Raw genomic sequence first — 26,214 nt, 5'->3', positions numbered from 1 at the left:
CCTGGTAATAACCCAGCATGTGTCCCACTCTTCACCTGTCAGCAGCTTCCCCTCCCCCAGCCCTCCTTCCCCGGGGTTCCGCCTTCGATCCACCTTTTCCACGTGCCCCACAACTCCGACGCCCCCGCCCCCACGGACCCCCTAAATCTCCTCCAGTCTCGAGGAGTCTCGCGGCATTTCCCGGGGCGTGAGCAGAGCATTGGCGAATAGGGGGCAAACCTGCTGCGGAGCTCAGGCTGGGACAGAGCCGGAGGTGAGGGGGGCGGCCGAGCCCGGCCAACAGAGGACAAGCCCAGGAGTCCGGCCCGACAAGGCTCGGGCCCCGCCCCTCGGCCCCGCCCCCGCCTGGCGGCCGCGCCTCTTAGGCGGGCGGAGCCGCTGAGCTTCGCCGCGGCGGGGAGGAGGGGAGAGCAGGCTAAGAGGCGGCTGCAGGGCACTGGGCTGGGCGGTGCTTTTTTTTCTTTTTCTTTTTCTTTTTTTTTTTTTTTTTTTTTTTCGCAATTTCCACTCTCGGAGAGCAGAACCCGGAGCAGCCGGGTGCAGCGGGGCCGCGATGCAGCAGCAGCAGCAGCAGGAGTCGCCCCAGGGTAGCAGCGGCAGCAGCAGCAGAAGCAGTAGCGGGCGGCGCTGAGCTGCCACCACCGCCGCTGAGGAAGAAGCCGGCCAAGCAGCAGCCGCGTCCCGACGCCCGCGCCCCCGATCCCCGCGCCGCGACCTCCGCGCCCCGAACCCTACGCCCGGTTCCGCCAACTTTCACTCTGCTTTGGCGACTCAGCTCGGCTTGGCGCCAATGGGTGAGTGCAGGGGCCGCTCGAACCTTCAGCCCTTCTGTGTGGAGGGTCGGCGCGCCCATCCCGGGACCGTGGACCCGGGGAGGGCGCCCTGGAGCAGGGCCGGGAGAGTGACATCGCGCAGAGCGCCCTCCCTCGCCCTGCGGACCCCGATTCACTCTCACTTGCTTTAGTGTCCCTGCGGAGCCCGCGCGCTGCACGGACTGGAACCGGAGGGGGCCTGAGCAGAGAATCGCGGGGGCTGGCTCGGGGGCTGCTTGGGTTGAGGGATTCAGGGGGTGTGGCTGGCTTTTTCGGGTGGGCGGGGAGAGTTTTGTCTTTGCCATTCTCCCACCCAAGTACACCCTCCCCTCTGCTGCGGACGCGGGCACCAGGATTTGGTGGGCTCTGGCCCTGTACAGGGAGGGCTCTTGGTGCCTCTCTGGGCCAGCCTGAGAAGAACCTTGAATGTCGGGGTCTTTGGGGGAGGATTAGATTGCTCTTACCGCCAGATGATGCTGGTGGTGGGAGGTTAGGAAACGCCCCAGTACCGGGCAAGGCCGGCTGTCCTAGGGTCCTGAGCTCTTCCTGCACTCCCCACTTCTGCCTCTACCTCTGACTCTCTGTCTTCCCCCACGCTGAACCCCTCTCCACTCTGTTATACTCAAAGGCTACTTCCTATATCCTCCTCTAAGTCTGCAGGGCCAGGAACTGGAAATGGTGATCTAGTTTTTGATTTACCTAGCAAACATAATTTTCATGTAGGCAGCTAACACTAGGTTTTCTGGGTCCCTTTTATTATAGACCTGACAGTGTAGGGACCACCTTACTGTCCAGAGGAGCCGGCACTTTATTGAGTAAAGGACTTGTGATTGTCTTGCCTCTATTAAACGTTTGGTTTACCTAGGTAATAGCCTTGCTGATGGCCAGTCTTTGCTTTTTATGCCTCTAGCAGATGTTTTTGGGGTGTTTCTAGGCCAAGCTCAGCAGTCTGCACCTTATAATAAATCACTATAAAGTGAGACTTTTTGTATGCAGGTAATAGATCTTACACCAGCTAGCAAGAAATAGGCAGGAGTCACGGGTGCTCATACATACACAGCAAGCACTGGAGGAGAGGTCTAGCCCAGTAAGTTGTTCATAAGTGAAGTTCAGATCCCTTTTGTTTGTTTACCAAAATGCCTTTCCCTTTGTCAAAGTGGTAATGACTGGGTGGCCTCTCAGCTTAAGTATCACTTTTTCACAGTGTCCTTTTCTGATGATCATAGCACTCCTAGTCTAAATGAGCTCCCTTATCATACGACATTTTTTTCCATGTCAGAATGACATATTCTAGTGTGTTTAATATTTATCTCCTCTACCTGAGGCGCAGTGACCATTGGGACAGCATTGTGTTGTATGACAGTGCTCAGAATGGTTTTTCTTCTATGTCTGGTGCAGATCAGGCTCAGAATCAATATTGAATGGATGGGTGGATGGCGTGAAACTCCATGGAAGACACACTTAATTCATACTCTTGCTTTGCCTTGATGAAGATGACAGTCCGTTGGCAAAAGGAAATACTTTAAAACTCTTATAGGTCATTTTAGAAATGCACTGCCTTCTCCTGAGGTGATAAGGAATGTTTTTGGGATCACCTTTCATTTGGGGTGGATTACTGAAAGAGTTATACACAAAAAGAATTTGCCGGTCTGCATAGGCTGCCTGTGCTCTGTAGAGCTCAATGGAAAGAGGACGGAGTCCCCTTTAAGGAGCAGCAGACTGGTTTATCATTGAGATCTAAACTGTTTGCATTCTTCAGAAAATGAGAGCGTGCTTCTGCAATTTACAGCCTTTCCCAGTATCATTTTAAAATTGTAGCCATTATGCAAGTAGGGGTGCAGCAATCAATTATTATTTATTCCAGGAGTTCATACATAGAGGCACCAAGAGTAAAATGAATGCCATTTAATTCATTATAATGTGCCTAAGTGGGATTTAAGGTGCTTGCAGTTTGTGGGCAAAAATCACCTGCTGTTTTCTAAAGAGTCTTTAGTGGTATATTTGCAACGAAGTACAGATATTTAATAGTTGGTTCTATTTGTTTTCTAATAGCAAGACCTAGTAGTGCTGCGGTTCTCTGCACACCACATACACACACACGCACACAGACACACACACACACACACACATGCACACACACACGCACACATACAGAAAGAGAGAGAGAAACACATATACATAGACACACACAGAGACACAGACACCTATATATATCACACAGACACATATTAGTGCCCGTGCAAACACACACACACACACACACACACACACACACACAGGAGAGAGAGAGAGAGAGAGAAACATATACATAGACACACACAGAGACACAGACACCTACATACATTACACAGACACATATTACCATTGCCCATGTGTGCAAATACACACACACACACACACACACACACACACACACACAGACAGAGTTCCTTTCTGCAAAGCTCTCTGGTTTTCAGAAGATTTCTCTCATTCGTCAATTGATATGCTTGCTTGATTTTCCTGCTGATGGCTAACATAATCCAATCATATCATATAGTCCTTGATCTAAACACTAACTGAAAGTCACACAATCCCTAATCCTGAGGTGAAGTTGACTAGTTGTGCAGTGGTCTCTTACCAAACACAATGAAGTTGCTGGGAGGGGCCTACATTGCCAGACACAGGGAAAGCCTCTTATGATTAGAGCAGTGCAAGTCCTGTGACCCAAATCTGGGAGTTGCAAAGGGTTTGCAAGCCAGGCAAATGACTTCTGTTGAAGGATTTCCAGAGTAACAATGAAGTTTGTACAGCTTGGAGCAATGTCGCGTCAGTGGGAGACTATGCTAAAAGAAAGCTAAAGTGAATGCAATGCTATGCTTTTCATAAGTCCTGGGTTAAACATGGAAGAAAACGCTGTCTCCTTTATTTTTCATAACCCATGGCTTGAGTGAAGCCTTGCTGGTTGCGGAGACTTTGGTCATTTCCTATTTCCCCCCTCTAGTTACCTTTGCCTTACTCATATTCGTTCATAATGCTTGTCGTTTTTGAAGCACGCACCACGCAGTGATAAATATTTGTTCCTCTACCCATCCGTCTCATGTATCGATCTCCAGCTTTGTGCCAGGAAACAGGTGCTCGTTCCAGTTAGACCTGCCCACTTAAACTTCTCAGTCTAGTGGAGGATTTAGAATGTAAGGGTTGCAGCGGTGTGTAAGTGGAAAAGCTACAGTAGGTCTCCTGAAAGCAGAGAAGAGGAATATGGTGGAGGCCGGAGAACTGGTAAAGACAATGTCTTTGAGGAGAGCGTGAGTCATCACCATCCTCCCACCACCCACCCTTCCTGGGAAGACACCTGGAATTCAACAAGCTATGTTTTCTCCTTGCACACCACGAGGACCATGGGGCGTCTGGGCAAGAGGGTGCAAGAGAGGCTGACTTTGGGGTTTTTACCTGGTGGATCAGGTGGTTTGGGGAGCATTTAAGGGAGGCAGACATTGCTGTGGGTTAGATGCTGCCAGGGCTACTTCTGGGATGAAATATTTTAGAAAATGCTGTCTAGGACAGAGAAAAAGTGCAGCCAGGCAAATTGGGGTTGGTAGAGAGCAGGAGGCATCCACATTAGCAAGACCGAAGGATATCTGCTCACATTTGTGGTTTGGACAAGGCTTGTGTTTTGTCTATGTTCAAACCTGATTACGGAGTGGCTTTGTTTGTGTCTTATCCTATTCTGATCACACGATGGCCTTGTCTGATGTTAGGACTCTGGAGGACTGTGGATCTTTAATAGGACACTCGGACTATGAGCACCCAGCCAGTTCCCCAAGAGTAGGATCACTTTTGCTATTTCTCAAAGTTGACCAGAGGTGGTAGGTGAGAAGCAAGACTTTTTAGGGTATGTTCCATGATTATTACTTAATACTGGCTAGCTGTAGTCTTAGAATTTTTTGTTTAATATTGAGAACATGAGCAACTGGAAAGCTATACCAGGAAATATATAGAGTGACACAGAGCAGGCTACTGAGAACATAAGAAGCAGCACCAGAATCCTAACAGTGTTAGAGGAGAACTACTGACAGTGGTTTTCAGAGGGCAGTGCCTTGGGATTACTTGAGAGACAAAATCCTTCAGTAGTATTCCAGGAGATCTACAAAACAGAGACTCTGGACCTGGGCTCCAACAATCAGCATTTGACTAAGTTAAAAATTTTAACTTTTCACGCACACATGCACCGTGATGTACTCATGTTAGTCAGAAGGCAACTTGTGGGAATTGGTTCTCTCCTTACATCTTATAGGAACCAGGGATGGAGCTCAAGTGGTCACGGTTGACAGCAAGTCTCCTTACCTGTTGAACCATCTTGCCAGCTCTGGTTCTGATAGATGGTCAAGTATACAAGCTTCTTGCCTTTCGGATGTGTGCTCCCTGCTCATTGAAGTACTTGAAGTACTCTGTTCATAACTACATGTTCTGGGCATTAGGCTGTGGGTATCCAGGCAGTTGGGAAGCAACAATTTTCTTCCTACCATACTTGTATTCAGTAGATTTGGTTTTTCCTGGTTTCTCTGGGATAATTCAACATTCATAAGTATCATTTTCTTCCTCCTTGAAGATTCTACTTTTGGTTTTAAACTTTAGAGTTTTAAAAGCTCATTATTAATAATGTCACGTGCTGTAAATTTTTGAATATGTCCCCCCATATTTGTGTATTGGAAACTTAATCCACCAAAAATGTCAATGGTCTTTGGAGTTAGAGCCTTCGTAAGACGAAGAGGGTTAGATGAAGGATTGAGAGTGACCGTCTATGATGGAATTAGTTTTTTTGTAAAAACAGAACAAAACCCATTTTGATGACCTCCACCATGGTATGAAGCAACAGAACAGCCCTTTGCAGCTAGGCAAACACCAGTGTCATGCTCTTGAACTTAGCAACCTTTAGAAGAATAAGTAAGTAAACCTCTAGTCTTTACAAATTACCCACTCCAGGGTATTTGGTTCCAACAATGGGAAAGAGACTCAGACACCACCTCATAAACACTGTGTGTCCTATTTACAAAACACACACAAACCTCAGAATCTTTGAATTAACTCAGATTGCCTTTTGAGTCTGTGAGCCCCTTTTCTTGGCTTCTTACACGCCCTGTGTCCTTCCAATTTTCCCTACTATTGCAAGCTTTAGTTAAACCAGAAGTGTATCTCTGGAGTAAGGCCTCCTGGGCCTGTTTTCTGGCAAATGCTTTAGAATCTGAATGCTTAGAGCAACTGGTTCTCAACCCATGTGTGGGGGGAGTCACATATCAGATATTCTGCAGATCAGATGTTTATATTATGATTCATAACCGTAGCAACATTATAGTTATGAAGTAGTAATGGAAGGCTTTTATGGTTGGGGACACTACAACAAGAGGAGCCGATTAAAAGGTCACAACATTAGGAACCAGTGCCTTAGAGAATCTGAAGGTTAGTAGGCACTCCATACCTTCCCTCACCATGAGTGCCTTCTGAGTCCTTTGCCCATATAGCACCTTTCTTTGGGCGTGTATGTTACTCTTGAATGCTTTGCTGTTGCTGCTGTAACAGGTTACTACAAAGCTGGTGTCTTGAAACAGCAGGTACAATGAGTTTTATAGGATCGATATCAAGGTGTAGGCAGGGCTGCATTCTTTCTGGAGGATTTTTTCTTCTCGTGTTCGATTTCTGTTCTTCTTGGATTGGCTTGGTTCATAACTGCATCTTTCCTGCCTCTGCTTTCCTGTGCTCACATCTATCTTATCCTGCCCCCCTCCCAGTATAAAGACTGTTATTCACTACACCCACTTGAGAATCGGGGTACCATCCTCTTCTCACAAGCCTTAACTTAATGAGTCACAGGCTCTGAGGATTAGGACATGAAGAGTTTTGAGAAGGGCATTATGTAGGCGCCCATAGCCCTCATTCATATTATGAAGACTGCTCTAAAGATTACTGTATAATACTTCATCTTGTATGAGTCTGTCACCTCCAACTGGGCGACCCGCTCCACCCAGCTCCACTGCCCTGGTTCATTGCCTAGCATACAGCAAGTGCCATATGCTAATGAATGACCGAGTAACCCTTTCACCCACTGTGCTTACTATTTGCAATTCCTGAAACTGTGGACTGCCTAGGGGCTTGGGGGCAGACAGAAGACAGAAAGAGAGAGGGGGAGGGGAGAGACATGGAGGGAGTGAGGGAGAGGGAGGGAGTAGGAGAGGGAGGGAGTGAGGGAGAGGGAGGGAGTAGGAGAGGGAGGTAGTAGGAGAGGGAGAGACAGAGAGAGAGAGAGAGAGAGACAGAGAGAGAGAGAGAGAGAGAGAGAGAGAGAGAGAGAGGGAGAGGGGGAGAGAGAGGGAGAGGGAGAGGGAGAGACAGAGAGAGACAGAGACAGAGACAGACAGACAGATAGACAGACACACACACGGAGGGGAGGAAGAGGGAGAGGTCGAGGGAGGGAGAGAGAGAGAGAGAGAGAGAGAGAGAGAGAGAGAGAGAGACAGAGAGAGAGACAGAGACAGAGCCAGAGAGAGACAGAAAGAAAAAAAGAAAGAGAGAGAGGGAAGAGAGAGAGACACAGAGAGAGACAGATAGAGAGAGAGACTGAGGGATGGGCGGAAGGGGAGGAGGGGAAGAGGAGAGGAGGGGAGAGGGAGAGGGGGAGGGAGAGAGAGGCATGCAGTGCACACACACACACACACACACGCACACACACACACAGGGACAGACGGAGGGAAGGAGGGAACACACATGGAGGGAGAGGGAGGGAGAGAGAGAGAGAGGCAGAGAGACAGAGACAGAGAGAGACTGAGGGAGGGGGTGACATGGAGGGAGGGGAGGGAGGAGGAGGAGAGACAGAGAGAGACAGAGACAGAGGGGACACAGAGAGACTGAAGGAGAGGGGAGGGAGAGGGAGAGGGAGCGAGACTGAGGGAGGGAAGGAGGGAGAGGGAGAGGGAGGGAGGGAGGAGAGGGAGGAGGGAGAGGGAGGGAGAGGGAAAGGGAGAGGGAGGGAGAGGGAGAGGGAGGGAGAGGGAGAGGAGAGGGAGAGGAGAGGGGAGGGAGAGGGAGAGGAGAGGTTGATTCCATTCTTTAAAAGTCCCTGGGCAAAGTAGCTTGGCAAGGTCTGTTTGCAAGAGCTCCTGGGGGCCTAAAGAGTAACACCTCACGTGTCTCAGGGATTCAATGAAGAACTACAAGTTTTAAGATAGGAAATTCTCCCTGGCTCTGGTTCTCATTTCTCAGTCTCTGGAATAGAAATGCTGGACTATTCCTTTCTGTCATGGCCTATTCCTTTTGCTGATGAGGCTGAGGCTCACAGAGGCATAGTGTGTGCCCCCTGCCCTTGGCAGCAACCCCTGACTTTAATATGGAAGAAACAGCCATGCTCAACTTCTAGGTTCTCTGTCGATGTCAAGCTCCCACTTCTTTAGTGCTTTTTGTTGTAATCTCTTCCCAACGAAAGTGGTGTGTGTGTGTGTGTGTGTGTGTGTGTGTGTGTGTGTGTGTCTATCATCCATTCATCCATCCATCCATCGCATCCATCCATCCATTGCATCCATCCATCCATGGTACTAAGGATTAAATTCAGGGCTTTCAACTTGCTAGGAAAGGGCTCTTACACTGAGCTACCCCATGCCCATTTTTTTAAAAGACAAAATTGCACTCTGTAGTCCAGGTTGGTCTGGAACTTGTTATTTCGTTGAGACTTGATTTGAGTTCCTCCTCCACTTCCCAAGTGCTGGGATTACATGAATATATTCCGACACCTGTTTTCCGGTATGTTTTAAAAGACAGTTTTGAGATTGATATATCTACCCTGCAATTGCATGGTGTTTGATATATTACATGATTAATTTTCAACTTTGTGGTAAATATATATAAGGCAACTTACTATTTATGTTTACAATTCGGTAATATAAAAGCATATAAAGCATATTCACCATGCTCTGAAATCATCACCACTCCCTACCTTTAAAACTGTTGTAAAGTCGTTCCTCCATACTGCTCTTTTTTTTTTTTTTGGTCTGGAGCTGAGGACCGAACCCAGGGCCTTGCGCTTGCTAGTCAAGCGCTCTACCACTGAGCTAAATCCCCAGCCCATACTGCTTTTTTAAAGTGAAGCTCAGAGTCCCTGTCTTCTAGGGTCTCCTGAGCCTGCTTGATACCTTAGAGAAAATTTGAAAGCCAAAGGCACCCACTTGAAGTTTCTAAAGGAATAAAGGAAAAAGAAAGTATGGTTGTTTTGAAAATGCTTTGGCCCTTGTTTCCTTTGGGAGACACTTCACTTTGATTTCCCTCTGGCTACCTTTCCTACATACATTTCTGTCACGCCAGGGCAGAATTTGGCTATATTGTTATATTCTGAAGCGGTTGCTTGGGTAGTAGCTTATTTGGGAATCTCTGGGATTTATTGAAAATGCCCAAATCCTGGGAGAAAACACTGCAATGCTAAACTGATTCCTTGATTTCACACATCTAGGGTTGATGGCGCTCAACAGTTTCTTCCCTTAAATTCTCTCCCATAGCAAAGGGTCACTGGTCCATGATGAGCCCTTATTTTCCAACTTGGTTCTCATGTTATGTGGATACCTATCTTTTGGGCAGGTTTGTCCTTTTCATTAGGGGATGCTTAAAGCAAGCAGATTATAGCTGGTGCTCTTTACCTCAGCGATAAACTGTGCTTACATTTAGCTTTAGGAGGAAAAAACAGTAATAGTAAAACTCATGTGCTGTTTGTAGAGGGTTTAGTTGGCAAGCAAAGCCTTTGGCTTAGATTTTTCCTTCCAGTAACCAGGAAAGTGGTGGGGACAACCCAGGAGGCTAGTCTGTCCTGAAGTGCAGGGACAGAGAGGCAAGATGAAGTGAAGTTTCTCTCGCTACTCCCCCACCATCTTAGATTACGTACTATAAATATTGTGATGCTCATTAATCACCCATTTTGCATAGCAAATTTAGATCTTTAAGTACTGTAGATCAGTATGTATAGGTAGTTTACATTATCATCTCCTTAAACTTTAACTCCTTACCGATCATAGCCTGTAAACATCAACGCTTGTATTTTTACTGAATTTTTTTTCCTCTGGACTGTTCTAGACTTGGAAGACTTGAAATCCTATTCTAGGTCTGGTCCTCTGAGGCTATACCAGTTTTATCCATTACCTGCCATCTCCCTGTGCACTTGTAATTAGCTTGGTGTCTTGTCTAATTATTCCAGTTAGTTCTTTTCTTATGTGTTTTCACATCCTGAAGCAGTTGGCAAGAGTTACTTGGGAATCACTGGGATGGGCTGAGATGCTTCGCCTTATTTTGGACAAGATCTGGAAAGGCCTTTGTTCCTTTGCTGTCCTCTCCCCTTGGCCAGCTTCCTCGTGGATCTTCACTGTCTTCACCAGGACGTTTTCGGAGCTGCTTCTGCCTACACTTTTTTTTTTTTTGGTTCTTTTTTTCCCGGAGTTGGGGACCGAACCCAGGGCCTTGCGCTTCCTAGGCAAGCCCGCTCTACCACTGAGCTAAATCCCCAACCCCTGCCTACACACGTTTTACAGAGCAGTTTCTGAGTGAAATTCATTTGACTTGAAAGGATTCATAAATGAAGTTTGCCTTTCTCCTACCTTGGTCATTAAAACCAAACAAACTCACCATTTTTTTCTTTTTCTTTTTTTTCGGAGCTGGGGACCGAACCCAGGGCCTTGTGTTTGCTAGGCAAGCGCTCTACCACTGAGCTAAATCCCCAACCCAAACTCACCTTTTATAACTTGATTGAAATGAGATAGTTAAACCACTTAACTAGCCCCTTTGTTTTCAGTGAACTACTGTTCTTTGAGAGGTCTCCCTGTGGTACCCAGGCTGGCCTTGGAGCTCTAGGACTTAACAGATAGCTCTGCCTCAGCCTTCTGAGTGACTTGGACCACATATACTATGTTGACTTCAATACATTTTCCCATGGAAAACAGGTGGCGGCCCAGAAATAGCCCATCAATGAATTCGTTTGGATACCTAAGGCAGTTTGGGTTGGTTCTTTCTTAATTGATGATGAGTTTGAGCTACTTTTGACCATCAGAAAACAACTGGAGGAAAGTCATTTTTTGAAGATCCTAGGGGGGATGGAGTTGGGAGGGTTAGAATTGTCACCAATTAAGAAACAGTGTAAGGAACAGTTCACACTCTGCTAATCTACTTGCTTCCCATGAGGGCTGCAAATGTTGGCTTGAGAACTTTAAAATTTATTATTGTTGTTATTGTTGGTGCTTGTTATTTTGTCTTGAGACAATCATGTAGCTCAGGCTGGCTTAGAACTCACTCTGTAGTGGAGGACGACCTTAAACTCCTGCTCCTTCTGCCTCTACGTTCTGAGATTGCAGCATTACACTTGGTTTCAAACTTAAAAAAAATAATTTTCATTTTATTTTATGTGTATAGGTGTTTTGTATGTTACTACATGTACTCAAAGATCTAAATTTGCTATGCAAAATGACTGATTAATGAACGTCAAAATATAGTGTATTTGTAGACCACTTGCATGTCTGGTGCCTGCAGAAGCCACACAAGGGCATCTGATCCCTTGGAACTGGAGTTCCAGATGTTTGTGAGCTGCTTTGTGGGAGCTGGGAATTGAACCTGGGTCCTCCAGAAAAGCAGCTCAGCATCTCTCCAGCCCAACTTACCATTATTTTTTAAAGGTAGATTTTAGAATAGATTACACATCCCCAATATTCAGAATTCTAAAGCAAAATAACACAAACATTTAAAGGCCTTATTTTGGTAGGGTGTCATGAACTTTGTTTGAGGAGAACCTGGGTTTGTGAGACGATCAAGAAAACAAACCAAAAGAACAGGAACACCCCCCCCCTTTTCCATTTATGGCTTCTAGATATAAGATAAATTGCTGGTAATTTGTTTCTGGAGTTTTCTTTCATGGGAAGTTTCATAAATAGAGTTAGATAGTTATCTCCATTTTCCCCCTAATTTCTTAATGTCTCAATTGATGGGTGATGAGTGCACTTCTACTTCATTTGTGCTTTTTGCTCTTGAGGATGTCTTTTACAATTCTATGTGTGAGTCCATCCATCCATTCATTCATCATTTCTGTGGTAGGTGTGGAGCCCAGGACACAGCATATGCTACACAAGCACTTTTAGTCAGCTGCATCCCTAGCTCCCTCACCGATTGGACAGGACAGTATGACTTTTGGAAAACTCTGAGAAACTGTTATGATCTGAAGATTTGACTTGTCCATGCTCGTAACTGATAAGAGACTTCATCCTAATTCTTAGCCGGTATTGTTCTAAGTTTTCAGATGAGTTAAGAATTGTCTTTTAGGGTTGGGTTAGCTCAGTGGTAGAGCGCTTTTTGCCAGGGAAGCACAAGGCCCTGGTTGGGTCCCTACAGCTCGAAAAAAAGAACAAAAAAAAAAAAAAAAAGAATTGTCTTTTCATTGGTCTTGATGTGTGTATGGGTGTGTGCATGCATGTGTGTGTGTATACCCATAGCCCACTGATACGGAAAACAGGATATATTTATTCCCAGTTCCAGAGTCCTCTCATGTCACCCAAGGATGTCTGCTGAAGGAGAGCCTGGAATTGAGGTTAGACCAGCAGTATAGTGGCTGTCTTTCCTTCTTGTCCCCATTCTCTCTATGCAATGTGTTCACAGAGCTTACCTGTGAGCTTCCATGTGCACATGTGTTTTCTTCTCAGTTCTAAATTTTTACTTGTGAACTCTGTGCCCAGGGGAATCTGAATCCATCCACCCTACACATCCCTTTCAGCCTAGGGAGGACAGTATCTACTTGTAATCCTTATGGAGACATTTAAGGAGGCCTACTTGGTGGCAGACATATGACAGGCACTAGAGGTTCCAGGACACATTGATGGCCCTGATGAAGAGCATCACCTGGTGTGATGGGATGCTTGTGAGTCAGCCCTTGGGACAGGCATAGACAGAATATCTGGGAGTGCCACGTGTCCATTTGTCCTGTCTTTCTCTTAACAAAGGGGTGACTGATGAGGGGCACTGTAGTCTCTCCTGTGTGGAGATGTGGCCATCAAGACAGTTATTCTCTTGAACCGTGTGGGATGTGTGCTTGCGTGTGTGTGTGTGTGTGCTTGCGTGTGTGTGTGTGTGTGTGTGTGTGTGTGTGTGTATGTGTATGTGTGTGCATGTGTGTGTTTTCATGTTTCTCCTTTTGAGAGCCTGTATTGTTTAACTGAGTTCAGTTTCTGTTTTTGAGTTGGTGGCACTTAAAAGGCATTTGAAGTCACTTGGCTGGGTTGGTGACAGCACTCCATGGGGACAGAGCCCTGTTGTGACATTGTCTGGTTCATTTTAGGGAACCTGTGGGTTTTTACACGGAGGAAGAGATGAAGCTATTGTGAAAACCAGCTATAGGCTGCTGAGTTAACCCCTGAGGCTGCTGTGAGCTCAGGGAAAGGGACTCTCCCATCAGACTTCCCTCTGGCTGGCTGCTTCTCCCTCCCTCCTGCCCTCTGCCCCAACTCTGTTCCCTCACCACCTCTTTCCCCTCATCTCTCTCCCCCTTCCTCCCTTCCTGTACTCTTCCAGCAGCCTCACATTCTGTCTTCTTCAACTTAAAAAAAAAATCTAGTTCCTCTTCTCATCTCTCCGTCACTCTATTGCTGAACCCCACCCCCACTGTCCACTCAACCTCACGTTCTTACAGCCTGAGGGCCTTCCTCACTCCTGTTCACTCCTTCTTCTTCCTCTCCGCCCTTCTACTATGCTCAGCTCCCCGCCCTCTCACTCTTCATCTCCCATCTGGTACATATCCCACATTCCTCTCTCCCCGAACCATATCTTTTCTCCATGTCTCCCCTTTCCCCATTTTTGAGACAGGTTCTCACTTTTTATCCCAGTCTGGCCTTGAACTCACAGCACTTCTGCCTCAGTATTCCAAGTGCTAGCATTAGAAATGTGTGCCGTCACATCTTTCTATTCTGGGGTCTTCCTTTAACTCAGCTCTCTCCCTTGAAACCCCTTTCTTTTTCCATTCTCCTAACCCATTTGTCTCCAACAACCCCCATTTCTCTTACATCCTGTTTTTTTCCTTTAAACCCTCTCCCACAGAGGACTCACATGTGCTTCAGATTTTCAACTGATACCATTATCTTTTCTGCTCTGTCTTGAAGCTAGTGAAAATACTGTTGATCTCTGTGGTCTAAAGTTAAGCTGGCCATGTGCGAAAAGATTGTGGGGATGTACGCTCTTCTTAGGGGAGAGGAAGCTTGGAGGGTATTTACCTTTTGCCCCTGCAGGCAGGGTTCCTTAAAGGCAAGACAAGCTAGTTGGGGGAGGTAGTGTGAGGAAGCTCTTCCCAGTGGGCAGCCAGCCTGGAGTCTAGGGAAGCAGTGAGTGTCCTCTCTCAGGAGGAGTGCGGAGGACTTAATCTCCTACTGAGGGCCAGGGAAAGTCTAGGGCACTGGTTTGTTCTGACTCCAGTGTTAGCAAACTTTAACAAAATTTTATTTATAAACACATAATGACTATATTGCTGAAATTAATAACTTATCAAACAGGAGAAGATCAACCACCCATACAGTTCTTACTACAATCCCTATCATTTTATTTTGGTATTTTTCTTTAAAAACAGATATTTATTTTTGTCAGTGTGGGAGGATTATTTGTAGGTCAGACGACAATGTTGGGTGTTAGCTCTCACCTTGCACCTTGCGTTTGAGGCAGGGTAGCTCTTTGCTGCTAAGCCGTACACTCCACATTTGCTGGCCTTTGAATAGTCTCCCGTTTCTACCTCCCATCTTACAGACTCATGTCACAGGACTTGGGGATCCGAACTCAAGTTGTCATGCAGCCATCTCTCAGGCCCAGCCAGGATATTTCATTGGGGGGATTTAATATATAATTATGGATTGTGTCCATGGTATGCGCACACACATAAACATCTTCGTGTTTTCACATAACTCCGTAGTGCTCTTCTGAGCTGGTACTTCTTGTAGCTAAATAGATTGGAACTCATGTGTCTTAATTTATGTGGCAATTTATTTATCATCTAGTATTGACTTTGTATCTATGATGTTTGCATTATAAGCAAGTATGCAAAATTGTTCCCCCTTTTAAGATTTGTGTTTATTTTGTAGTTATGCATATGTCTACGTGTGGTTATACGCCCATGAGGGCAGGTGTCGGTGGAGGCCAGTAGGGGGAGCTGGATAACCTGGAGCTGGAGGTAGAGGAAGTTGTGGGCCACCTGACATGGGTGCTGGGAACCAAACTCAAGTCCTCTACAAAAACAGCAAACCCTTAACTGCCTAGGAATCACTCCAGTACCTATATTTCCCCTTTTTACCCTCAAGGAAATGAAGTGGGCAGCAGAGCATTTTATATCCATTTCTTGTCTTTAAGGATTTCTTGACAATTGGAAGGGGTTGTGTGGAAGAGAACAAGATTGGCTTTAGTTTGGTGGTTTATGTGGCCTAGTAGGGGACTTGCGGTCCTCACATTTTATATGTGTGTATGTTATGTATATGTGTATGTATATGTATATGTGTGTATGTATATATATTTTTTCATTCAAGAAGCTATATGACAGTGCGGGGAGAAGATGAATTGTTCCATGCCCGTAAAAGAAGCAGTATAGGAGGCTTTCCTGACCCGCACCACTGTACCATCCATAGTGATTAACCATTGCTTTTGCACAGTGAAAATTAAAACTCCCTGGGGCCTTGTTTATTTACCTTCTCTTCCTTTCTCCTTCCCTTCCTTCTTAGCCTTTCCACTACCTGACTGGTATTTGCAGGAACTGTGCTTTCCTGAACCACAGAGCACCATCCATGTCTCAAAAAAAAATATGCTAAAAGCACGGTGAGCTGTTACGCATACCTGTAATCCCAGCACTCAGGAGGCAGAGGCAGGAGGATCGATTGCCAGTTCCATGACAACCTGCCATACAAAATGAGACCTACGCTGTCTAAAGAAACAGTTCAGCAGTGGGTGTGGTGGTGTGTCTATCTGTCCTTTTAGCACTGGGTGAGCAGCTACAGGAGGACTGCTGTGAGTATGAGTCCAGCTTCAGTGATAGAGTGAGTTCCAGGCCAGCATGGACTATGGGATGAGATCTAGTCACAAAGCTAAAAAAACAGATTTAAGCTCCAAAGAGGTTCAAGATGACTGACTCAAACCATGAATGAGGACTCAGTCTGGAGAACCATCTCAAAGACTTCCTTGCTCATTGAATACGTTTTATTAAGGGATAATCTTATGCAAATGATTTGTTTGCTTACCCAAGTATCCACTAAGTGTCAGCTTGCATACTTGATAAGAATGCTAGTTGAATATTTATGATGGCCTTCCAGGGGCAAGATTCTGTGAAAGTTGTAAAATTTATAGATGTTAAAAAAAAATTAGTAGTAATGTGTGCCATACCATCTCTTCTGTTACCTTATCAAAGTCTAACTCTAACCTGTGAATTTGTTGGGTAAACAGAATAAGTTGACTTGGGACTTTGTATATTGGGATTCATTAACATAGCCAAGTGCTTACTGGGTGTTTGTTAACTGTAAGCTTTAGAACGTAGGGACTGGAAGATGTCTGAAGTTTCATCCATGGGTACATTTTGCTTAAGGATTTCCTATATGTGAGGAGATTATGGGTGTGATCTTTTCAGGAACCACAAAAACAGTTGAAGCAGAAGACCTATGAGCAAAGTCTGCTAATTCAGAAAGAAGGAAAAGTGTCCATTTCAGGAAATCCCAGAAGATTTCACTTTTCTGAGCTTTAACCAACTGTAGCAGCTTCTAAAACTCCCTTCTAGGTGGAGATTTCGAGAAAAGCAAGAGAGGTTTGCTCAGATAACTAATGTTGAAGTTTCCCTTACAAGGGAAATATTTATTTCCCATGAGCCCCTACTTTGCTTTAAACTTTCGAAATGTTTATTATCATTTATTTATTTTACAGTGGTAAGGTATACATAGCATAAACTTACCGTTTTGGGTGCTAGGGAGACGGCAAGAGAAAGTGCACAGCTGCAGGATCCTGATGACCTGAGATCAACGCCCAGAACTCATGTAAAAGTATCCAGATATGGTGGTGTGTATCTGAAGTCCCAGCACTTCTGGGGGAGGATGGGTGGTGGAAGCAGGAGAATTGCCTACCGCCTCTTCAGGTAGCTCACTTGGAGTACTCGGTACTCAGCAGACATAAGAGAGACCCAGCCTTAAGAAGGAGCAAAGCAAGAACCAACCGTGGCACATAAGTAGCGCGCGCATGCACGTGTACACACACACACACACACACACACACACACACTCTCTCTCTCTCTCTCTCTCTCTCTCTCTCTCTCTCTCTCTCTACTTCCAAGTATGAAGCTCAGTGTTGCTAAGCACATTCGCACTGTAGTACACCAGCCCCATCATCTTTCCTAAGTGAAATGCTTACCGTCTTCCTGGTAGCTGAAATTCGACTTCAGGTCTCTGTGAATGTACTTCTCAGTACCTGGGGTAGATGCAGTCACACCGTGAGTTCACTGATTCTTTTGTGACTAGCTTCTTTCATTCCGTGTATTACCTCTAAGGTTTATCCATCTGGTAGCATGTGTCAGAACTTCCTTTTTAATTGCTATAAACTATATAATAATAATGTTACTTGAAAATGCAGGCAGGCACTTAACTACATTTAAACTGCTTTTGCTTTTAACTCATTTACAAGTATAAACCTGAAATGAATTCACAAATTAAGCATAAATTAAGCTGCCGAAGTTCAAATCAACACTCATGGAGGCATGATGATGTTTCAGAGATAAAGTTGCTGCTTTGTGACAGGAGCTTGGTGGAATCGTTCACGTTTATTTGTGTCTCCCAGTTTTTCCTTCTGTGTTCAAACTACAGGGAGAATCTGTCCATCATACAATTCTCATGGAGTCCTTTTCACATGCTGCAAGGTATAAAAAGCGACTCTGAATGCAGATTTGTGGGCTGCGGCAGACATCATTGTCTGTATGTGATTGTGAGCCCGTTCCTCATTGTAAGAACTCACATGGTACATGCCTGCGCTCTTTGTCCTCCTTTCTCTCTGGCTTTGCTTGGTTTTAGTTTGATAACTGGTGTTGAAACTGCCGAGACTTGACACTTGCTTGTTGTGTCTAGCTTTTGAGTTCATTTATTTTCTTCCTTCCATTGTCTATGTCACTGTGTGTGTGTGTGTGTGTGTGTGTGTGTGTGTGTCCTGTCTCCAGCTGATAGACACATCACTTCCAGTGTTTTCTTATCACCATTTGTACAGATGTCTCCGGCACACATGTAAAATGTGTATACTTAAAAATGATAGCAAGGAATGATTTTGCTGGATTTCAATGAATGAATGAGCTAGCCAATGAATGAAGAAGAAAACAAAGGAAAAATGTATGCATATTCAATTTTAGAAGACAATTTTTAATTGATCTTCAAATTGTGGGTTTCCAAAGTGTAAACATTTCTGCTGCTCATCTTCTCAACAATATTTGCGATCCCAGATGTATCGAGATGAAGTCGAAGCTGTTTTCCCAGAGGACCTCCGCCCCCACCCCACCCCAAAGGTCTTATAGCCTTCTCCTTCTTTCTCAAGCTACTCCTGATCACAAGACAGTTCAGGGGGCCAAACTTTTATGCTCTGCAGCGGCATTGGAACCAGGCCCCGTCTCGGTTATTGGCATCGTTGATTCTAGCTCCTCAGCATCAGCGCACCCCCACCCCATGGCAGTGTACCTTTGTCAAGGAAGCTGCTTCCATCACTATCAGCTATTCTCATGGCAAGAGTACAGTAACGGTCTCAGATGCAGCTGCTTATGTCTATGAACGGGGGTCTGGGGAAATGGCTCAGTGGCTAAGACTGCTCGTTGCCCTTTCAGAGGGCTGGGATTTGGTTCTAATACCAGCATTGGATGCCTCCCAATCACTTGTAACTCCAGTTCCCAAGAATCCTAGATCCTCTTCTGGCCTCTGCAGGTACCTCTATGTCACACATGAATAAAAAGAAAATTAAAAGGGAACAGTAATCTCCAGCTGGGCAAACATGTGCCAACAAAACCTGATGGTGGGGGAGGGCTTGTTTCTGTTGCCATAACAAATTACAACAAACTCAGCGGCTTAAACAACACGGATTTATCCATAGTTCTGGAGTTCAGAAATTCAAGATAGAGATGATCCTCCTTCTTAGACTTTCCAGCTTCAAGTGGCCACCTCCTCACATCACTGTGCCCTCTGTTGCCTTCATCATGTCTCCTTTTCTGGCTTCCTCTGCCTCCCCCTTTTGTCTTTCAAAATCTTCTGGGATTACAAAGGGCCCACTCAGCTAATCAACAATTTTCTCCCTATCTCCAGATCTGAAATTTAATACATCTGCGAAGTCTCTTTTGAGTATGTTGAGGAACATATTCACAGGTACTGGGATTTCTGCTGTGTACACAGATGAGAACAGCAGCCATTGTCCTGTCCACCACTCGGGGAACAAAGTGTTCTGTTTCTAAGAAGAGGAAGGGGGGAAATGGGGACTGCAGATTATCAGTTTCTGCTGTATCATATGATCACAACTTTGTGAGGCTCATGTCTGTATATATATTTTAAAGCATTAAAATTGTCAGCTGGAGAGCTTGTTTTGGACAGGCTTTTGTTTTCCAGTAGTTCATGATTTATAGAGTTGAAGTGTTCTAATATTCCCCCCAACAAACCATATATTTGAGGTCTATATCCTTTGTCATTGGTGACCTAAATGTCTATCAGTTTTGTTTTGCCACATTCCATTTGTGAAGGGCATTTCCAATTACTGTTCTATTCATGTTTTCTTGAGTGCTAAGCAGCCACCACCACACACAATGATTAAATGCTGCATGAGTGTTTAAAGATCTTCGAACATACTTAGAGCTCTGATATGTTAAAAATAAACAGAATGTGGATGGGGAAATGGTTCAATCCCTAAAGGGCTTGCTGTACAAGCATGAAGACCTGAGGTTGGAATCCAAGAATCCATTTAAAACCAAATGGAATAGTGTACCACTGTCATCCCAGAGCTTCTATGGTAAGATGGGACATGGGGACAGGTGAATGCACAGAAGCTCCTGGGTCAGCTAGCCTGGTACATGCACCTGTCTCAAGCAGGATAGAAGGGACTTGCACTTACTTTAGGCACACACACACACATACACACGTACACACACACACACACACACACACACACACACACACACACACACACACACACACACACACCCGCTACCCCTTTGTAATAGCACACTGAGGCCAGGGCCCTCTTGTGTACCATGCACATAGTAGGTAGATTAAACAAAGTCCTTTCTAATGCCTTTTGACTTTCAGTTTGTGTGTTCATCTGTTCTAGGTAGGGAGGGCAGGGAGCTACACAGATACTTTTTAGCATATGCTATTAGATGGGAATGGTTCTGTAACCCCAGATTCCCTCATATGTCAATGTCCTGGTACCGAATGTGGTTCTATTTGGAGATGGGGCCTTTGGGGGTGGGATTAAGTACAGGTTCATTCATACTCCTTGACATAGCCTGATTTAAAAATCTGTATTTTTTTGTCTTTTGCCAGTAGTTGCTTCCTTCTGGCAACCAAGAGTCAAGGGAGTAATTAGTCACACTCACACGCACCCATTCTTGTACACATTATACCAAACTCTGTGGTGATGACTTAGGGAGTCTCTAGTAGCCAACAAGACTCATTTGCCCTTGTTGGCTCTAGCAGCACCTACCCACAGCTTCCCTGGCTGTGCAGTCCTTGCCTGTTCCAGTCTTTCCTTATTGTCCTGGACTCTGTCTTGGGAAATGTTGGCTTTCAGCCTATAGCTGACAATTTTTGTTTAGGAGCTAGAAGAGAATAGTCAGCTTGATTGCAGTAAATCATGTATGTGCATTCTAATAGTTATGAATGGGAAGAAATCACCAGTCGGTGAAGAGCTATTTATTTTCCAGGTGGCCTCTTCAGACTCTTACTTACCTTTGTTTTCCTTGGATGGTTGGAAAATGGAAGAATTTAAGCTTCTTTTGCAACTATCCCTAATTCTGCTTCCTCCTTCTCTCCCCACCCTAACTGAGATGCTTCCAGAAGCATATAAGAAAGGTCAGTGTTTGAGGGGAAGACACATGTTAGTTGAGAAAAACCAGGGACTTTAAGGACCCCAACATTCTTGCTCTGCGTACATTGTCTCTGTCCCCTGCTTGTCATGCCATGATAACAGCCTTCAAATTCACGTGGTATGTTACCTATAATGGATGGCAAAAGGAAAAGCATCTGTAGAATGAGAAGAAACAATATGAGTCTAAAGGCAGAATATCATTTTCCCAAACCAGGGTAGAAATCATCATTTAATCACATGCCTTATTGGCTTCCATTGGCCTGAGATTGGTGGTCAGGTACAATTGCGAAAGTGATTACTGCCTGTAGTCTTTCCTACTGTTGGCCATGTTATAAGGCATATTTATATATTTGGATGTAATTTCTCTGCAAATGACCTAAAAATATACGCATGGGAGGATTTTGACTTTGGGGGACAGAATTTATGACCCTCAGATCACTTGCCTCATGTGCATGGGAATTGTCTCATGGCCCTTGATTAGTCATTTACAGAGTTCCTTTTGTATTTAAGTTGCCAAGCGACCCATTTGTGATCAGCCTCTTGTAAAGCTTGTACCTTGTTGTTGTTGCTATCTCCTCCTAAGTTTCTCTGCCATGGCTTTCTTTGCCATAGAAGGATCTACTTTATCACTTTTCGTTGTGGTCAGCTCTCAAGCTTTCCACACTTCCTCTTGGGTCTGTAATGAAGCGCATTCGTGTGCTCTGGGCTGTGCAGAGCCCATCTGAGATATGGGAGCCCACGTGCTTATTTCTACAGGGCGCTCATCCTGCATTTTAGGGAAGTGCTGCTGGCTGGCCCCAAATGAAGGATGTTTTTCTTCTTTCCTTCGCTGACTGGACTCAAACTTTTTATCTTGAACCAGACCCTGTCATTTACGGCCGAGTTCATTTCTTTCCATCAGGGAGTAATTGCTTAGAAAATGTCCTCCTGTTTAAACAAAAACCAGTTTTTCGTATTCTAAACAGTCAGTGGAACTCCCATCAGCTGGCCTCACATTAAAACAATAATGATGGAGATGCAGCGTGATGTTGAGTCTCTCTGGATTGTCTTGAACGTTGACAATCTGCTTTGGATATTACGCGTGTCCAATCATTTAGAGGCCATCTCATGTGCCACAGAGAGCGCTACCTTTGCAGGGTCCTACACTTTGGAGAATGGGAGGAGCCATGTGGCTGCTTCCTAGGCAACTGAAACTTGCCGAAAGTAGACCTTAAGTGGCCCAACTGTCCTAGCATTGGAAATCATTACTTTCTAGTTTTAGGCTATCCTGTGTTAGCCCTAACTCCTTTCAAGTACAGGCAATAGGGAGGGATGAGCAAGACCTTTGTCAAATGGGCAGTGTTAGAGTTTGAACTTTCCCTTAGCTGGTTGGAAGGCGTTTAGGAGACCTAAATCTATTGAAAGAAGAGAGCTCAGCTCCATGTCCTCCCCCCTCCCTTTAGCCCCTCTGCCATTTAAGGAGGGTTCTGTCTCACTGTGGGTTTAGGGTACTCACCACAAGAAAATGATGTTGAAAAGAGTTAATTCTGGCTTTTTTGTGAGCATGTGGCACCAACTAAACCAATAGCCACAAGAATAGTTTGCGTTAAAAAAATAAGACCCTTTGCCGCTCCTGAAGAGCAACCCTGAGACTGGATTCAGACACTATGAGCTTCAGTGGGTCTCAGAAGGAAATTGGTGTCATCATCCTTAGTTGCAAAGTGTTGCGTTAAATGAGAAGAAGAGGCTTACCTTCCATTGCTCATTTCCTAAGTAATAATCTTCTTTTACTATCCCCGTTCTTGCCCACCTTCAGTTACAAAAATAACTCTGAGTGGGTTTTCTTTTTAAAGATTTGTGTCAAACTGATACCTCATAAAATGGCACAAGCAAAGTGTTCTATTTAGAACTTGTCCTGTGACATAAAAACACAAGTTTTTTTTGTTATTGAACCGTGGTTTTTGGAATTAAGGTTAGGGGAATGGAGACTGGTAATAGCTATGGGCATGGGGCTAGGTTTTCAGACAAGACATGAAAATGCTGTGTGTATTTTGCTAGATAGATTTACTTAAGTAAAACTTGCATATTCATTAGATGCCAAATATGCTGCTATGGCATTTTGTAAATATATGTTTCCAATTGCTACCTGTTTTATTTACATATCTGTTGCTGTGGTAAAACACTATGACTAAGGCAACTTATAGAAGAAAAAGAGTTTATTGGGGCTTATGGTTCCAGAGGGTGAGTCCATGATAACAGAACAAAGGTATGGTGGTAACAAGAACAGTTGAGAGCTTACACTGTAATCTATAAGCACAAGGCAGAGGCATGCACATATACTCCCAACACCCACATCCCACATCCCCAGAGAGAGAGAGAGAGAGAGAGAGGAGAGAGAGAGCTTTGGAAGCTCAAGCTAAGCCCCCTAATGACACCCCTCAATAAAAGGCCACACCTCCCAACGCTTCTCAAGAGAGTTCCATCAACTAAGGACCAAGCATCCAGATCTATGTGCCCTATTGGGCTATTATTATTCAAACCACCATACCGCCCTAACAAATTACTACAAAAACAACACAAGTGTATTGTCTCCCAGTTCTATAGGAATCTGATGTGGGTCTCATTGTGTTTAGTACCAAGGTATTGACTGGGCTGTGTTTCTTTCTGGGAACTAGTGAGAAATCTCTTGTTTTTTTCCCCCAGCTTTAGGAGGCTGCCCATGTTCCTTTTCTAAGTCTTCAAAGAAGGTGAACTCTGCTAGCATCTTGCCACTCTGACCTCTTTCAGTGTTTCTTCCATAATGTGAGATTCACCTGGAGATTCAGGCTAATCTCTCCATTTTAATGCCAACTGACTAGCAACCTTGTTTGCAACTTGCTGGCTAGTCACAGGTCCTCGGAATTCATATGTGGGCAGTATTGGGGATGCATTACTCTAGATATTTAACTGGGGACTTTTTGTTCTCATCATGTAGCTGGCAGTGGTGTCAGCAGCAGTTCATGGTGGAAGCCAGCTCTCTTTGCAGCACTGCTGGAAGTTAAGAAGGTGGAGTTCTCAGACCAGGGCCCCTGAAAGGCTACCCTTAGGCTGGAGGCTCATGGTGAGATGGTGTTAAATGGGAGCATGGAGTGAAGTTGACGAGTCACAGCTGGGCTGGCCAGCCAGCGAGTAAGGAGGAAGCAGGAAGATGAAGGCAGGAAATGACAGTCGAGTCAGTCCCTTGGGAGAAAGAAAATAGAAGATGGGGTTGGCTACATTTGACCTAAAGAAAAGAAAAAGAAGGGCCTTTTTTTTTGTCCTGTGCTTTGGGATTGGTTCCTCTCTTGAGGTAATGCAGCGACTCTAGACAGAATACATTTGGTCTCTGTTTAGATACGGTTGTGCTTTTGCCACTGAAACACAAAGGCTTCGGCATGACCGCCGAGTCCTGCAGTGGGGGGTAGGGAGAGCAGCCGTCCATGTAATCATGTCCCAGGAGAGCTCTGCTCTGGGGGTTGCAAACGGACTTGTACATAATCACAGAGCCTTGGCCGTTTTCTCAGAATCCGAAGGTATAATCTGCCGTGAACTGACCTAGGCCGGTTTGTGCTTTGAAGAACTGTCACGTTCTTCTGGGACACAATAGAAGGGAACTTTGAGGGTCATTTCCCACAGTCTTATGATCAGAGGATATTCCAGCCACTCTTGACTCTTGTTAGTGAGAAGGCGCAGGGAGAGCCCTGTAGCTTGCTCTGGAAGCTAAGTCCCCAGCCACAGAGTCTTTGTGTGACAGTGACAGAATTCAGCTAATCCCCAGAAGGAGGCCAGAGCTTTCATTTTCTAGCCAAACATGGGCTCAGACACAGCACTTTCTGAAGAGGGCAGAGTGCTGATCTTTGAAGATTCCTCACTGTAGTTCTTACAAGAATCAGAATGACATTATAGTGTTTTCACCAGTTCATGGGTCACAGGGCCATTGCTCATGTTGATGGTTCATCAGCTGCAGCCAGTAAACTCTGATTAGTGTTTCCTGCTGGCCCACCATGCCTGGGAGGAGCATTTGTTTCTGATTTGAGTACTTCGAGTGTGAACTGACCATCTTTGGGTAAGAATTAAAGCTAATTAATAAACCAGGGTATATTTCACTGCTTGTTTTTGAAGGCATGAGTTGATTTTTTTAACACTTTGTTTTGAGGGGCTAGAGAAATGGCTCAGCAGTTAAGAGCACTGTCTGCTCTTCCAGAGGGTCTGGGTTCAATTCCCAGCAACCACATGGCGGCTCACACCTGTCTGCAGCTCAGTTCCAGGGCTTCTGACACCCTCACACAGACATATATGCATGTGAAACTCCAATGCAAAACTCCAGTGTACATAAGGTAAAAATACATTTAAAAATACCTTTATTTTGAACAGGCTTCAGTCTTGCGGAAAAGATGCAAAAGTGATATTGGGCTCTCACAGAGCTCCAACCCAGTTTTCCCTACGGTTGGCCAGCATCTTTCGTCATCGTAGTTATGTTTATGTTAGAACTGGGAAACCAACATTGGCACAATACTATTTGCTATATTGAAAGTATTATATAATGTCATCAGTTTTTCGATTGGGGTCCTTTTGAAAAATATTCTGTCTAGGATTCTCTCCAGAATCCTACCTCATTTGATTGTCGTTCCATCCTGAGCTCCCACTGTCTGTGACAGCCCCTCCATCTGTCCTGATCTTGATAGTTCTGACGCATATTGATTAGTTATGTGGTCAACTGTTCTACAGTTGTGTTTTCTCGTAATTGGAGTGAGGTTACTTAAAAATCTTATTTCATTTTTGAGATTAATATAATTACATTTCTCCTTTTTCCCCCTCCCTCCAAACCCTCCTATATACTTGTCTTCACACTCCTTTAACTGAAAGCTTACTGAGTAACTTTTCGAAATGAGGAGTTTGGTGCCATCGAGTATATTCATGGGTGCACTGTTACTATTCCCAGGACATTTCCATAACTCTCATAAAGTCTGTCTCACCTATCCTATCGTCAATTAGTAGTTATTCTCAAATGACCCTTCCTCTGGCCTCTCTTCACTGCCAGTCTACTTTCTGTTCCTATGGTTGTTGCCTAGTCCATGTTCTTCATGTAGGTTAGTATCATAGTCTTTATTATTCTGTGTCTCACCTCTTTGACTTAGCTTTCAAGGATCATCCATTTGATAACGTGTTTTAGGATTTCCCCCTCTGCTCTTTTATTAGGGATTGAACTCACACCCTAAAATATGTACCCCACCACTGAGCTACACTGCCCCAAGCCACTTCATTTTTCTTTTGTTTCTGAAACAGGGTCGTTCCTAAGTTGTTCATGCTGGCCTTG

General features: G+C 44.9%; 1 protein-coding gene across 6 annotated transcripts in view; it reads left to right on the top strand.

Annotated features, from left to right (window-relative positions):
• Positions 1-294: 294 nt before the first annotated feature.
• Sh3kbp1 (SH3 domain containing kinase binding protein 1) overlaps positions 295-26,214 on the top strand; it is a 347,694-nt gene continuing 321,774 nt past the window's right edge. For 2 of the 6 annotated variants that reach the window (XM_032890007.1, XM_032890002.1), the window contains exon 1: positions 305-794. In XM_032890007.1, coding sequence (XP_032745898.1) covers positions 791-794 — 4 coding nt within the window. In that variant the 5' untranslated portion in view covers positions 305-790. Of the gene's footprint in view, positions 795-26,214 lie in introns of all 6 variants that reach the window. The other 4 variants (XM_032890004.1, XM_032890006.1, XM_032890003.1 and 1 more) reach the window with 4 other exon arrangements.

The sequence above is a fragment of the Rattus rattus genome, chromosome X (genome assembly GCF_011064425.1).
Source record: "Rattus rattus isolate New Zealand chromosome X, Rrattus_CSIRO_v1, whole genome shotgun sequence".
NCBI lineage: Eukaryota > Metazoa > Chordata > Mammalia > Rodentia > Muridae > Rattus > Rattus rattus.
This window is presented reverse-complemented; position numbering and strand designations above follow the sequence as displayed.